At 46.5% G+C, this 16,160-nt stretch overlaps 2 protein-coding genes across 2 annotated transcripts in view; one reads left to right on the top strand and one right to left on the bottom strand.

Annotated features, from left to right (window-relative positions):
• Positions 1-16,160, bottom strand: part of rnf11b (ring finger protein 11b) — a 186,318-nt gene that overhangs the window by 45,142 nt on the left and 125,016 nt on the right. The window lies entirely within an intron of this gene.
• ttc39a (tetratricopeptide repeat domain 39A) overlaps positions 1-16,160 on the top strand; it is a 126,384-nt gene that overhangs the window by 57,230 nt on the left and 52,994 nt on the right. The window contains exon 3 of the mRNA XM_085982908.1: positions 8,209-8,340. Within this exon, the coding sequence (XP_085839034.1) occupies positions 8,209-8,340 (132 nt within the window). The remainder of the gene's footprint in view (positions 1-8,208; positions 8,341-16,160) is intronic.

Below are 16,160 nucleotides of genomic sequence, written 5' to 3'. Positions count from 1 at the left end.
TGGGAATTCCAGTGGTACACTTAAATTTGGAGGAGGAAGCGTGCTTCTTGAAGAGATAAGAAAGTCAGGTGTGACTTCTTTGTTCAAATATGCTAACCCCAGAAAACTGGGCACAGTCACCTCTGCGTGCTGTGGTCTAGCTTGGGACTGATAGCCAGCCATCCCTAGCACAGATTTTGTGGGGATTGTAAAATTGAGGTTTAAATCTTCTAAATGTTAGTTTATTTGGATCATTCATTAATTTTTAAAGTCAGGAGAAAATTAGGATTATTTTGGCATTGCTTGATCAGCATGGCCTGTTTCAGGGAAGGTGTTCGAAGAACTGTGGAGAATGTTCTTGGCAGGAGAGACCTCCTCCTCATGGTGGAATTTATTCAGCTATAATATATGAAATTTGACTTTAATTTTTGTGATTGTGATGGGCGATGCAGAGAATCCAACACTTTACACTTTTTGCATCCAGTCAGCATCAAGCACGCCCAAATCTAGGACTGCATCAGTTAAAAGGGGCTTACTGCACTTCGAGTGACTTTAACTCCAACCTCAGAGGAACACAAAGCCCACTGCACCAGTGTGATTACTTCCGTTACCCATCCTTGCGGCTACGCGTCACTGAGATTGACAATTTGGTGCCACATTAGGGACAGTTCTGGTTTGTGATTGCCTAAATTCATTTAAATTCTATCATCAAATAGAAGAGGTCATTATCCGATCATCCTTTGCTGGATTTAAATGCAAGTGCTTGATATGAAAGGACAGTAACTGTGCCACCAGTTCTCAAAATGTAGAATTTTGTTGAGCTTGAATTATATTTAAGGAAGACATTCAATGATTCATGTTCCTCTTTGTTAAGTTGGGTACAAGTCTGGCTCTTTTAGAATTGCCTGATTAATTCACTTGACTACTAGATCTATGAAACACTTCAGGCCTATATATGAACCATTACAGGGTGACTTAGATGTGCACTTGCAGCATTATAAAGAACTATAGTTATCTTCCTAGGCTTCCAAAACTGTGGGCAGATACTTTTATACAAATTGCAATTATTGTGCAATATTCAGGAGAAATTATCCAAGAAAGCCGTAGACTCTTGGTTCAGTTTCAGCTTGCTTTCCGTTTCACTTTTTCTCCGATTGTCACAGGAACAGCTGAGAGCAGTCACAAATGATTAGCAGTCTGTGACCATGCAGAACCAAGTTGTGCCCTTCCTTTACATATACTGTCATTTTGAGTAACAATGATTTCAGCTATTTCAGCTGATTTCTCCATACTAATTTAGGCATTTCCATCTTGTACAATATTGTCAGAAGAGATCAAACGTAGCTAGAGAACTGAAAACAGAGATGCAAAAAAAATTGCTCTATAGGAAAGGTTAACCTTAGTCCAATATTGATGTGAACAATTCCTTTCAGTGCAAAATGCACACTATGGCCGGAATTTTCTCAAGGGAGGTGGGTTGGGGGCGGGGGACCTGGGATTCCGGGTTTCCCGCAGGCCCTGCCGACTTTAATGGCTGGGCCTGATTTGAATGCGAGGCCTCGGATTCCCGCCCGCAGCCAACCAGAATGAGAGGGAGGCTGGCTGGCTGTAGGCGGGTAGGCCTCAGAAGCGAGGGGCCGGTCTGGGGGAGGGATTGCGGGAGGGGGGGTCAGCAATTGGTCGGGTGGGTGGGGGGAGAGGATCGGCCGGGGTTGGAGATTGGGGGAGGGGGGGTCAGCCAGGGATTGCCGAGGGGGGAGAGGATCGGTGGGGATCAGGGCTGGCCACCGGAGGATTGTGGCCAGCTTCATCATCATTTTGGGGGGTGGGGGGGGGGGGCCTCGTGAGGGGGTCTCCGATCGCAGGGGGTGGGTATGGTCAGGACCCTGGATCCAGGAGATAGGTATAAAGCCACTTACCTCCTGGATGCAGCAGTCCCCGCCTCGCTTTAACCGCCAGTTTTCACGAATTGTGTGAAACCCGTCCACAGGCAGTTAAACACAAAATGGGGGGGGATGGGAAAGAGGCTTCCAGCCTCATTACAATATTTAAATTACGGTACTGCCCCCTGGGAGCGGGTTGGTCTCCCGCCTCTGGCAAAACCGGAAGTGGACGGGTTGGAGATGGGATCAGGTCGGGAACCCCATTTTTAACACTTTAACGGCCCTCACACTCCAAACCCACCCGTTTCTTTAGGGGAAAATTTCAGCCATGTTGAAATCAGTTATTGTCCCTTCTGTTCGATTGTAGGTTTGGGTTCTTGGTTCAATGCTAAAGATAAACAGATGGTTTGATTTCACAAGTGCTTGGATTTGAATTCTTTCTGTGATTTGTGCCTGTCTTAAAAATATTCCAGGGTTAAAATAAAAAAGCCTCAATTTTAACCTCCGCCCCCCTGACGAGAAGAGGGCTGTGGGGAGTTAAAATGGGGCAAAGTACTTCTCATCCTAGTTCACGCCGCGCTCCTGCTGGCTGCCAATTTAACTCCTGGGTTTCGAGAGGCTTGTGAGGCGTTCGCTGCTGGCAGACGAGTGCGTCATAGACATGCAAAAGTCAGGGCCCTACGATGCAAATAGGCCCCCGATGATTGTAATGAACAGTCGCGTCACTCTCACTGATGCCGGATCCGCCAGAGGAAGCTGGTGGAAAGCAGGATTGGGCCCAGAAAAGGCCCTGGAAGGTAAGTTTTAAAATGTCGTTTTATGGTTTCCTTGTGGGCCAGGAGGAGCAGGAGCACTCCTCTGGTCCCCACAAGGAAACGGTGGGTCTCTGCAGCCCTGGGTTTCTTCATTTGTCACCGTGCTCATGTCCTTGTTGTGCAGCAGATTATAGAGAAGTTGTTCTAAGACATCACTGTCCTCAAAGTGCCAGCTGTGAGAAATTCCTGTTGTGAAATGTAACCATACAAAATACATATTACTTCTCAAAGATATAAGTACAGTGAGGATGGCATTTAATCAGTTGGTGCTAAATTCTATGTTTGTAAGAAAATTGAGCTGTCAGATGGTGTAACATTTTGTCTGTTGTTTCATTAGAGAATTTTCCTTTCAAAAGTTCACATACATTAATTTAGGAGGTATTTGTGCAGAGAGGGGAGTTGGTGTCTTCCACAGTTATAGCCTTTGAGCGAGTTTTAAAAAAAAGTCTTTCTCCCTAGACTACCCCTGCTCAAACTGGACTGCTAGGGCAGCGAGCGCAGGGCACCATTACCCCAATAATTTCAAACTGCCCCCACTCTTAGAGTGATAGGAGAACAAATTCAAACTCACCACTCAACTACTATGAATTGTTCTCTTCCTAACAAAACTATATACCAAAACATTCAAAAAAGATTAAAATATAAGATGAAAAGAAAGAAGGAAGCAATTTTAAACTTGCTTTTTTAATTTAGCTTTTTGTTCCATTCATTATGGTGGGAGGCTCAAGCTGGTTTTTGTGACAAAAATTGATTACATTTGTCTGTAGCTTATTGATTTTCTGCATCTACTGTGTTTCTCAGCTTAAAAATAGATATTTATACCACCCTCAAAAATGACATGTTGGAAGAATGGCTTCTATTTTAGTTTCACATGAAGTAGAACTGGAAAAAGTCAACAGCCACCAAATACTAGAAACTATTAACATGCATTTAAGGCGAAGCTAGATAGAGACATGAGGGAGAAAGGAATATAAGGTTATGCTGATAGGGTTAGATGAAGAGGGCTGGGAGGAGGCTCGTGTGGAGCATGGCAAGAAACTGGAAAGTACTGTAGTACAAAGGGATCTGGGGGTCCTGGTGCACGAAACTCAAAAAGTTAGTATGCAGGTGCAACAAGTGATCAAGAAGGCCAATGGAATGTTGGCTTTTATTGCTAGGGGGATGGAATATAAAAACAGGGAGGTATTGCTGCAGTTGTACAAGGTATTGGCGAGACTGCACCTGGAATACTGCATACAGTTTTGGTGTCCATACTTAAGAAAAGACATACTTGCTCTCGAAAGAAGGTTCACTCGGTTGATCCCGGGGATGAGGGGGTGGTCATATGAGGAGAGGTTGAGTAGATTGGGACTCTACTCATTGGAGTTCAGAAGAATGAGAGGCGATCTTATTGAAACATATAAGATTGTGAAGGGGCTTGATCGGGTGGATGCGGTGAGGATGTTCCCAATGAAGGGTGAAACTAGAACTAGGGGGCATAATCTTAGAATAAGGGGCTGCTCTTTCAAAACTGAGATGAGGAGAAACTTCTTCACTCAGAGGGTGGTAGGTTTGTGGAATTTGCTGCCCCAGAAAGCTGTGGAAACTACATCATTAAATTTAAAACAGAAATAGATAGTTTCCTAGAAGTAAAGGGAATTAAGGGTTACGGGGAGCGGGCAGGAAATTGGACATGAGTCTAGGTTCGGAATGGTCATGGCCCTGTGGGTAGTGGAGTGGGCCCAGGGGCCGTGTAGCCTGGTTCTGCTCCTACTGTGTTCTAATTCTGTTAGATTTCAGGAGATGGTTTTATTCCTGTTCCTGGCTGGGGTGGAGATCGCCTTTAAAGAAGGTAAGTACTGTAGAAAATATAGGGACAGAGTGATCTCCTGGAAGAATTTCGATCGCCTAGATGGGTCGGAGAGGAATTTCCCAGATTTTTTTCTCCCAAATTGGCCATTGGGTCTTTATCTGGTTTTTCGCCTCCTGGGAGATCACATGGGTTCGGGTGGATGCAGAGTGATAGAAGATTTGAGGTTAGGATCAGATCAGCCATGATCTTATTGAATGGTGGAGCAGGCTCGAGGGGCCGATTGGCCTACTCCTGCTCCTTATGTTCTTATAAACACCAGCATGGACCAGTTGGGCCGAATGGCCTGTGTCTGTGCTGTAAATTCTATGTAAGCCTGTGCATCACCAGGCTATTAATCAACGATCTAATCCAGTCAGGATCAATTTAAGATAGATATTACTTATTCAATACAGGTGGCCGTCAGCATGCGTTTGTGGCTATGTTATGGAGCTTGCTGTTCAATGTTTGAATGACGTGACTCCATTGCCCAGACTGACTTCTCAAAGGCGCGGATGTTAGTTACAGCTTTGACCTAGTTGCAGCATTATAGATCGGATGTCTACATAATTCAGAGAAAGGCTGCCTCCAGTCGGGATCAGGTGCCCTTCTGAGAAGCATTTGTCCATCATTTTTTAGAAAGATCTTTAAAAAAGCCCATTAAAGAAACTCAACTGTCTGGTCTGAGACCCCTTCTGCGTGAACAGATGGATGTAAAACATTTCATGGCACTATTTGAAGGAGAGCAGGGTGTTCTCCTGGTGTCCTGGCCAATATTCATCCTTCCACCAAAATAAAGTAGCTGGCCATCCGTCTCATTGCTGTTTGTGGCATCTTACTGTGTGCAAATTGGCTGCCATGTTTGCCTAAAACCCAGTAATAATTACACTGCAAAAGTTATTTATTAGCTGTTAAGTATCTGGGATGTCTCAAGGATATGAAAGATGCTATACAAATGTGAGTTCTTTCTAAGTCACAGGTTAAAGCCCTTTACCAACCATGTTCAATGTTTGAATGAAGTGCCTCCATTGCCCAGACTGACTTCTCAAAGGCGCGGATGTTAGTTACAGCTTTGACCTAGTTGCAGCATTATAGATAGGATGTCTACTTAATTCAGAGAAAGGCTGCCTCCAGTCGGGATCAGGTGCCCTTCTGAGAAGCATTTGTCCATCATTTTTTAGAAAGATCCACAGACAGTTCAATAGTGTGATTTGTGGATTGTATCTTGCAGTTAATTGCTATTTCTCAATTTTTAACATTCTGTTGTGAGCTTTGGCTGACTTCTCCACTACATACAATATTTATACTTAAGACTGGCAAGGGAAAGTGCATCAATTTCAACAAATGCTCGACTGAAATATTGATGACTAACTACAGGTACAGTCTGTTGTACTGACTTACTGGCTTCGTGTTGGGGTCTGAATGCTGTGCCCCCTTTTGTTTCTTCCTACATTTCTATGCAGAGTGCATATTATCATGAGCCTCATTGTGAATATCTATTACGTCCTTGTACTGCGGAAATCAGTGGCTTCTGCTCTCCACCGGCAATCCAAATGGAAAAAACCTTCGGCAAACATGGACAAAGATGATGGCCCATAATTTGCGGTCAGTGGTGAAGCAAAGGCGTTCACTGCTGGCCCCGAAGTAAGCTTCCCACAAAGATCTTGCAATCTCTGTGGTGAGAAGTTCGGCTTTTCTGACGTGTATTTGAATTCAACGCAAGTTAATGGGGAATCCCTAATGCAAGCTGCTGAGATGTCAACCAGCTGTCTAAGCAGCCAATCAAAATGCAGAATACTCACAGACAGCGAACCAGGAAGTGAATAAGCTCCTTTGATTCTTAACTTTTTTTAAATGTTAGGGAGAGCAAAACAAAGATTTGGCTTCTCACATGGGGGAAAAGGCAAACCTGAAATAAAGATGAACATTTTTTTTAAAGTTTATTAAAATTTTAAATTTTTATTAAAATGGATAAATTTGACACTGAACAAAATTAAAATTCGTTTTTCAGAGCCTTTGGGCTGGATTTTGATTCTGGAGGCGGGACTACAACTTTCAGGGTTGTAGTCCCGCCTCCATCGAGTTGTGGCCAATCCACGTGACTTTCACTTGATTGACCTTGTTAAGCCCGCCCAGCGGGCTCAGCAGGCCAATTAAGGGCCACCCGGCAACAGGTGACGTCACAGATTGACATTTCATCTGTCAAGAGCTTTTGACAGATGAAATATCAGCGTTTGACAGCTCTTTGAAGCTGTCAAACATTGACAATCTGTACACCAAGTTAATTCCTTCCTCTCAGGCTGATTTAGAGATCTCTCCAGAACAGAAAGCTGAATGCTGCAACTTTTGACAGCTCGCGGCCATTCTGCTTTCTGTGCCGGTGAGATGAGGGACTCCCGAGACCTGAAGGAAGGAAGGCTGTAAAGGTAAGTAAAACTTCTTTAAACACTTTACACACACCAAACACACTTACCTCTTCACTCATGCACCCATCACTCACCTGAACACCGGACATCTCGAACCCTCCAAGTCCTTCAGCCCGACGGCCCACCTCGCTAACTTGGCGTGGTTTGGAGCCGTCGGGAATCCCACACTTCAGGAATAAAAATAGGGATTAGGCTAAAAACTGCCTGTTAACTACCTATTCACAGGCAGTTAATTGGCACTAATCCCCTTCCCGCCTCGGGGAGACGGGTCCCAGCACAGGTCGGGTATCCGCCTCCTTTGAAACTGGCATGGAGGCGGGTTGGGGGCGGGATGGGTTCGTGCCCCCCGATTTCGAGATTTTAACCCCCCACACGCCTCCAATCCCGCCTCCATGGCCCAATGAAAATCCTGCCCATAACCTTTGTTTAGCAGTTAATACACTGTTAAAACCGCAGTTGCACCTAATCCAAAAGGGTCTAAGTTTTAATGGGATATGTAACAGATATTACCGCGGAAGAGCCAAAGTTTTCGTCAGTTTTCAGGATTTGACAGATTACACTGATTGCCGGGGGTGGTGTTCCATAGCGTAGCCTGTGGAGGAGCAGTTAATGACAGACCGCAACTTCAGGATTTCCAGTTCGCCGCCATCAGGACCGCAAGTTCCGGGCCATTATGTAAATCATGGTGACGGTGACATTTCTGTGTGACAACCATATGATGAAGCAGAAATCCTTCATGTGACTGTATATAAAGGTGTAGCCATTTCTTCACGCATGGGAAGCATAATGACTCATGCAGCTTGTGATATCATTACATAGTCCTGTGTACAGCTGATAGACTCACACCAGTGAACAGAAAATGAAATCAAGGTTTTTGGAGAGATGCAGACACGATCCCATCAATTTTATGGTTATGGATTCATTTAAATACCGTAATAAAAGATCTTTATTGGTATGTTTAGACATACAAACCTTTGTAGGTCCGTGGTTATTGGTAGAAATCAGTAATGCGCCTTTTTATAATGTAATTATTTTCAGTATTAAATAGTCTACTATTAATTCAAAGTTTCTTAATTTGAATTATGTCAAGTCAATTTTTTTCTCTAGCGAAGTACATCTGTTTTTAATTATATTGCATAATTCGAACTTCTGCATAATTTGAGTGTTCTTTTTCTAGCAAAAATACGTTGCATTAACAAGGGTAGACTGCAATTGATGGATTAAATAATTAATATTGACTGCATCTATATACTTGTGTTTTTTCTATTATTTTACAGAGCCAAAGACAGCATGTACCATTCTCTGACTTACGCCACAATATTGGAAATGCAGGCTATGATGACCTTTGAACCTGAGGATATTACCAATGCTGGGAATACAATGAAAGATGCCCAAGCAGTCTGCCAAAAGCAAGTTGGTTTTTTTTTTAAGTAGAAACATGTGGAAGTAAATAAAATTGTAAAGTTCAGTAACCGTGTAATTATATTGAACAATTGCTACTCAGCAACAACTAATAATTTTGACTCAAGTACAAACAAATAGGGTTCACTCATTTATCAATTTACACAACATAGTATGTAGCGACAGACTACTTTTCTAAGCCTGTGTTTTATGAAAATTATTTTATATTAAATGTACATTTGTAAGTCTGAACAAGCAAACTGTAGAAGATGTAAAATTGCATTAGGGTAAAATTTCCGGTTTTACTATAGATGCAGTGCACACCAATGCTGATGTGTTTTCATGCTTAGCACTGCAGCAACTAGGTAGATTGCCCCAGCTGTGGTAGCAAAGGCCAGTGGCAGGAGCAGTAGGGAGCTGCTGTTTTCTGTGGGTGAAGTTGTCATGAGAATTACATGCTGGATTCACTCTCCAACTGGAGCTGTCTATACTCCAATCCTGATTCACTGGCCTTTTCCTTTTAAGTGATGTTTATAGTTTCTGCCTCAATGGTCACTTGTGGCATAGCGTTTCATGTTCTAATGGCCCTCTGTATGAAATCATGTCTTCCAGCCTCTGCTGTATCTTCTGATAATTCTCAGTTTATGTTCCCTTGTAACCAGTGAATACACGCACCAGGAATTTTCTGGAGGCTTCCCCTGCTCCGCCGTCATAACATCCGCCAAAGATACAGCAGTGGAGCAGGAGAAAACCCCGAGGAAATTACTGGTGAATTCTGAAGGATTTTAAGATCTCATTGGCCACGATTTCCCCTACCTTAGCGGGTCTGATGCGGCCAGGGTCGGTGTCGGGTTGCGACCCCGCTGCTGGCTCCATCCCGCTGTCCAAAGTGATCTTACCTTGATTGGGCTTGTTAAGCCCGCCCAGCGCGTTTCCCGGCCAATTGAAGGAAGCGGGTCTGATGACGTCACTTGATGATGCGTCATCAGCTGGTTTTCTTAAAGGGACTATGCGCAAATTTATTTTGACAGTTGTGCTGTCAGTGTTCTGCAGCATTGAGATGCTGCAAACACTGACAAGCACTGCACAAAGGTGCAAGGCTGCACCCAGGCTCTCCCATGACTCCCTCCATATGCTTATGGAGGAAGTCACAGCACGCAGGGAGGTTCTCTTCCCTTCCAGTGAGCGAAAAAGACCTCCCCAGAAGACCAACACTGCCTGGTTACACATTGCACAGGAGGACACAGGCAGGGATGTCATTGGGAGGACCAGGCTGCAGTGGCGCAAACATTTCAATGATCTCAGTAGATCACGAAACGTTATTGCAAAGCCACACTCAACCTCATCATGCTGCGCCACTCATCACATCCCCGTCACTCTGCCTTTCCTACCCTACTCCTGCACATCCTTACTCACACCAACTTACCTTGCACCTCCACATGATGCACCAGGTTGGCACCACCCCACACCAACACCATAAAGCACCCCTACAATGCCCAAGCCATTCCTTCCACACTCATGACCATTGCAGGGGGTACCATTATGTCTCGCCATTCACTGCAACTCACTAAGCCACTTCCAAAGGTGCTCACAAATCTGTCCAAGAATGCAAAGTGCTGAAAATAAAGATTTCAATGTTTGACATCACATTAACAGAAACTTCACATGAACATTGGATAAAACACCCAGGTGCCTACCCTTGTGTGTTGTTAGTTGGTATGATTGGACTAGGATGAGGGTGAGTGAGGGGTGGCTATTGAGATGGGGAAGTGATAATGTAGATAGAGAGGGATGGGTAGAGGTGCAAGGTAAGTTGGTGTGAGTAAGGATGTGCAGGAGTAGGGTAGGGAAGGCAGAGTGACGGGGATGTGATGAGAGGCACAGCAGGATGAGGTTGAGTGTGGCTTTGCAGTAACGTTTCGTGATCTACTGAGATCATTGAAAGATTTGCGCCACTGCAGCCTGGTCCTCCCAATGACATCCCTGCTTGTGTCTTCCTGTTCACGTCTATTCCATCAGCATCGGTGCCCTTGAAACTATCTCACCTTGGTCCTCAGAATCCCACCACGACACAGGGCATCAACATCCGACCACATTGCTGACTGGGAGGCCAGGGATGGCCTCACCATAGCCACATTTACATCATTTGATGCTGTACACCCATATGGCTGAAGTTGAGATGACAGAAGCGATCTGTCAATGGTCTGAGAGGTTGTTCCAATGAGCTGACACTGGATAGAGAGTTTGCACCAAACACTTACAAGCTGCATAAAGCTCATCTGTCTTCCAAATGCAGTAAGCAACTGCTAACCTTGGAAAGTGAACAGCTATGAAAAGGGAGCTTTTATAGCACATTTGCAGCTGTCAAATAAGGAAATTATATCATGCTGACCCAACTCCTGACCTGCTTACCTGACGTGATCCCTGAGAACCCGTGGGCGAACTCTTAAAATTTAAAGGTGAGCTTAAAATAGTTTTTAAGTGCCTGTTAACAAGCTCTTAATCATCTAAATTGCCTCCCCTGCCGCTTGGTGTCGGGTCTGTTCAGTGATGACAGACCCGACATCTGGGAATGATGAACGTTAACCGTTTTCACAAGTGGAGATAAATAATATAATTTTATGTAATATAGCTAATGTGTCCATATTATATGAAACTATGGATTTTTGTGATTGTTTTTATATAGAGGATAGAATCCCTCATTGATATCTGGGCTTCTACATGTATGAATGCAGTAGCCAGAACTGACTACCCAATACTTATTCTTCTCCATTCATCCCAACTATCTGTTATTGTATATGGTAAACCTCCATTCAGTTTATGAGCTCTGCAAGATTGCTGCAACTATCGCATTACAAGCATCAAATGTAGCATTCACCAAATAGATAGGTGGAGATAAAGTGATTTGAAATGTTTATACTATAAAAACATACAGAAATGTGATTGAACGGTGGCACTGTGGAAGGTAGTGTCTAAATTCAGGTCCGATCTCACCCAGTGCATCAGGAACTCAAGTGGAGGGAAAACTAAATATTGGACCGATCTTGTTCATGCCCTAATGGCCTCCAGATTATCAGAGATCTGGGAGCAGATGACATGCCAGGGATTGTTATGAGATTTAAGGAATCTAAATATGAATAGAGCTAGATGGAGGAGGAAGAGAGGGGAAGGAGGAGGAAAGGAAAAAATGAAAGTGATAAAATAAACTTCCTGCACTAAGTCACATTGCTACAGGTCTATTTGTTACTGACTGCTAGTCATAAGATGTAATTTTAATCGGTTGGAGAAAACACAATTGGGTATTTTGGTAAAACTGCTTATTGGGCAGGACTTTCCGCTCAGTTTACTCTGGCATCTTGGCATAACTTAAGCACAATGGGTCGGGAAATTTCCTTGGGTGCTGATCGGCCATCTGATACCCTCTCCACTACTTCTGGCGTTTTCTGCATTGCTATGGGCAGCAGAGGGAATTATTTCAATTTTAAACCCTCCAAAGGGAGCAATTGCAGGTGGGGTAATCAATTCAACTCTTCAGCCCCTGATTTGAAAACATTTCAAAACAAATTCTCTGTTCAGCTGCCCCGCACCATGCTGTGGGTGGCTTCAGAGGAGTGCTGCAGCCATTCTCTGTTTTTAGTTTTTAACCAAGTTGCTGGTTGGAATATCTTATGTTGGTATTTTTCCCACTCTAATAGAATGATGTGGAGGGGGAATTGAGACCCCAAAAATTCAAAGCACTGCCTGTTCTCATTTATTGATCTTGATCCTTTACTATCCCAGCTGGCCTTAAATCACAATCTCTCATCACGACATCTGTCGTGTTTTTGCTTTCTCTGTCTTACTCCCCCACCTTAAGTATTATTTTCACTATCCACTGATCTCCCCAGACCATGCACCAGCTTCTTGGTATAAGAGTGTTTGCTTCAGATGGTCATTCAGCAGTTTCTCACTTAGATTGAAGCGAGGATATTTGGCAACATGATGTATTCCACCTGTATTTGGCTGGGAGAGGAGAGAACTGACATTGTCCTGTTTGGTGCAAGAAGTCAGTTTACTAGCAGTTGATCAAAGAGCCTTGTTGACAGTATTCAGAGTAGATAGGGTAACTGATACAGCCTATTAAGAGGAAGAAAAAGAGAGTAATTTATTACAAACTAGCTGGGGAGCCCCGCGTTGCGAGGGCAATTTTGGGGCGCGAGGGCAATTTTGGGGCGTTTGGTCTCCCTGCCCCTGTGCGTCCCCCCTCTCCCTGTCATGTCCTCTCCCTGTCCTATCCCTCCCTCCCCTCTCTCCCTCCCCTCCCCTCTCTCCCTCCCTCCCCTCCCCTCTGTCCCTCTCTCCGGCCCCTGCCTAGCGCCTGAGGTCCGGTGCCGTTGCTGAGGTCCCCCGCGTATCGCGCGGCTGATGGACGGCCGCTGCGTGCGGGCGGGCGGCGCATGCGCGGTGAGTGCGGGCGGCGCATGCGCGGTGAGTGCGGGCAGCGCATGCGCGGTGAGTGCGGGTGGCGCATGCGCGGTCAGTGCGAGCGGCCCGCGGGAGCCGGCAAGGCCATTAGCGAGCGGGAAACTTCGGGCGGCGCGCCCGCGCTCCGTCCGCGACACCTGAGAGGGGGAAGTAGAGGGGGTGGGAGTGAATTACACCGTTTTCCCAGGGTTTCTGCTGATGTTACGGTGAGGGGGCAGGATAACCCCCATGGAACTTTAACCCCATTCTATTTGACACAGTTAAGTAAGGAAGCGATACACAGTTAAGTAAGGAAGCGATACATTTGTTATAGTTAAATAGCAACCTTTCCATAGTTAGTGTGTAAATAAGATATAGGGCTAGAATTGTGGCTCTGTAATGCCCGATTTTTCGGCGCTACAGGTGCAGTTTTTTGTCGAAAATGACGTCTGCGCTGCGCACACTTCTGGTGCGGGCCATGCTGGACGCCATTTTGGTGAGGGCAGTAGGGCGGGCGTTAGGAGCGTGCATCGTAAGTATGTTGAGTGGGCTGATTTGACGCCAGAGCTGCCATTTTCGTCCTCAACACTGGAGCTAACCTCTTAACCTCGCACAGCTGAACATGCGATCAGCGGTAGCAAGGACCCCCCACCAGCAATATTTAAATAGATCAGCAACCATTCAGGTTAGTTGCTGATTCATTTCTGCTAACTCTGTGTAAGTTTGTGGCACTGTTTAGAGCTTTCTAGAGTTGTTTAAAGTTGGTGAGGTGACCGGGAGAGTTACTGCAAGTGGAGAAGGCCTTGCTTCTGACCGCAAGGGTCCTGGTCAGATCACTTGCTCCCAGTCATGGGTGCTCTAGTTGTCAATCCCCTTGGCCGTCAGCATGACGGGGAGATGGAGCAGAGGCAGCAAAGAAGAGGACATGGTGCTCGCAGAGGGAGGAGGAGAGGGAGGAGGGCTCTCAGCAGGGGGCCTTACCCACCTAGGGTCTTCCGAGAGCAATTCTCTTACCTCAGCCTGAGCCAGGAGCAGTGTGTGAGGCGTCTGTGCTTTACGAAGAAGGTGCTCACAGAACTCTGCCACCTCTTGCAACCAAATCTGCAGCCTCACTCCAGGGCAAGAACAGCGCTGCCAGTGGCTGTGAAGGTGACCATGACCCTGAATTTCTTTGCGCCAGGATCCTTCCAGGCTGGAGCAGGCGACATCAGTAACATCTCCCAGTTCACCGGCCACTGCTGCATAAGAGAGGTGACAGACGCTCTTTATGCCGGGAGAGGGTACTTCATTGTGAGCTCTCTGACCAGAGAGAAGCAGGCGGAGGGTGCACGTGGCTTTGTCAGGATAGCGGGCTTCCCCGTGGTGCAGGGCGCCATCGACTGCACGCACGTGGCTTTGCGGGCACCGGATCGAAATGCTGAGATGTACCGCGACCGCAAAGGTTACCACTCGCTGAATGTGCAGCTGGTGTACGACCATGCTCAGCACATCATGATGGTGAATGCCCGGTATCCTGGCAGCAGTCATGATGCTTTTATTTTGCCCCAGTCCGCTGTTCCCTTAGTCTTTGAGACACCACGACAAACCAGAGGGTGGCTACTGGGCAACAAGAGCTATCCGCTGTCCTGGCTCATGACTGCGCTGCGCAACCCAACCACACACGGCCAGCATGCATATAACGAAAGCCATGCTGCCACACGGAATCTGATAGAGCAGACCATTGGTGTCCGTAAACAGTGCTTCCTCTGCCTGGACCACTCTGGAGGAGCCCTGTAGTATTCACCAGCGCACGTCTCAAGATTCGTCGTGGTCTGCTGCATGCTTCATAACTTCACCATCAAGCAGGCACAGCCTTTGCCATCAGGCATACGGCAACCAGCTGAGGAGGAGGAAGCAGAGGAAGTGGAAGGGAGGAGGCAACCCAGACAGCCCCTTTCTGCCCGGGCTGTCTCTGATCGACTCATCTGACTGCAGTACCAATGAAGACAACCCCAATTCCCGATTCCACAATAAGTACATAAGAAATAAGAGCAGGAGTAGGCAATTCGGCCCCTCGAGCCTGCTCTGCCATTTAATGAGATCATGGCTGATCTGATTTTGGCCTCAACTCCACTTTCCTGCCTGTTTCCCATAGCCCTTGACTCCCCTGTCCTAGTGCTCCTACAAAGTGCTTCCCTAGTAGCTGCAGAATGGCTGGTGGAAGGCTGTTGACTTTCAGTGGGGGAGACTGCGGTTGGCCTTGCAGGACGACCTCGAGGAGCTGTGGGCCTAGAAGGCTCGGCTTTAGACTGCAGCACCTCAGCATGGGCAGCAGCAGTCTGGCCTGGCTGGCTGACCGGCAACAGCAAGGGCACTGGTGGAGTGGCAGTGGTGGGAGGACAAATGCTGTCATCCTGAGTGGACAGCAGGTTCTTGCACCACGGAGCCACTGCCATTCACCCGGGACGGCGCCTCAGCAATCCTAGTAATCTGTTGGAGGACAGATTGCTGGACTGCTGTGAGACCCCGCAAGTCCCTTCCACACTGGTAAATGCAGCCACAATGGCAGCAAGCTGAGCTTGCATGACAGAAGTCTGAGCTTCCACTGCAGCACTCCGACGTTGGGTGGCTTCTGCTTGTGCTGCAATGAAAGCTGAGACATTGGCCATCAAATGCTACATGATGGTTGGGATCAATGGTCCCGCTAAGCTGCGCCGCCGCGCAGTGGTCTGGAGGTCCCGCTCAGGGCGCTCACCGGCTTTGCAATGGAAATAACCGTGCATGTGTGGAAAATTGAATGGACTACGCACCAAAAAAAATTACAGGCAACATTGGTTGGGTCCACAAGTGAGCTAATGGAGTTGTCCATCACTTCCATGCTGGAAATCATGGGCTCCAAACTCTGCATGCTTCCACCATGTGCAGCTTGTAAATCAGAAAGGATTGTGGGATGAGGGGGAAGTGGGATGTGAGAAGGAGGTTTGAGTATGAGGATACCGACATCTTGTGTTCTTTCAGCCCCGCCACTTGCCACGGGCTCAGTGATGGCCCTCCCAATAATGGCCAGCACCATCTCCTCCATTGGGGCCAGGTTACGCGCACCTGTCCCCCATTTGGTAGGTCCTGCTGGCGCCGGTTGTGAGCCACCTTGTCCTGCAAGAGAAAGGGAAGTATGTCAGTGAGTGTTTGGATGATATGCCTGAATAGCTGACCGTGTGTGCAAGCTGTGAGATGTGGGTGTGAGGCTTACAGCAGTGGTAAGTATGTGAGGGTGAGGAGAAGCTACGAATGTGAGGTATGAGTCAAGTTTGGTACAGATTGTTGGTAGGAGAGTGATGGCGGTGTGGTGCATTGAGCAGTGTGTGAGGCTAGTGGTGCAGATGGTGGGAGATAGCATTTGAAGATG

Source organism: Somniosus microcephalus, chromosome 3 (genome assembly GCF_052327205.1).
Source record: "Somniosus microcephalus isolate GS21.2 chromosome 3, FLI_Smic_1.0, whole genome shotgun sequence".
Taxonomy (NCBI): Eukaryota; Metazoa; Chordata; class Chondrichthyes; order Squaliformes; family Somniosidae; genus Somniosus; species Somniosus microcephalus.
This window is presented reverse-complemented; position numbering and strand designations above follow the sequence as displayed.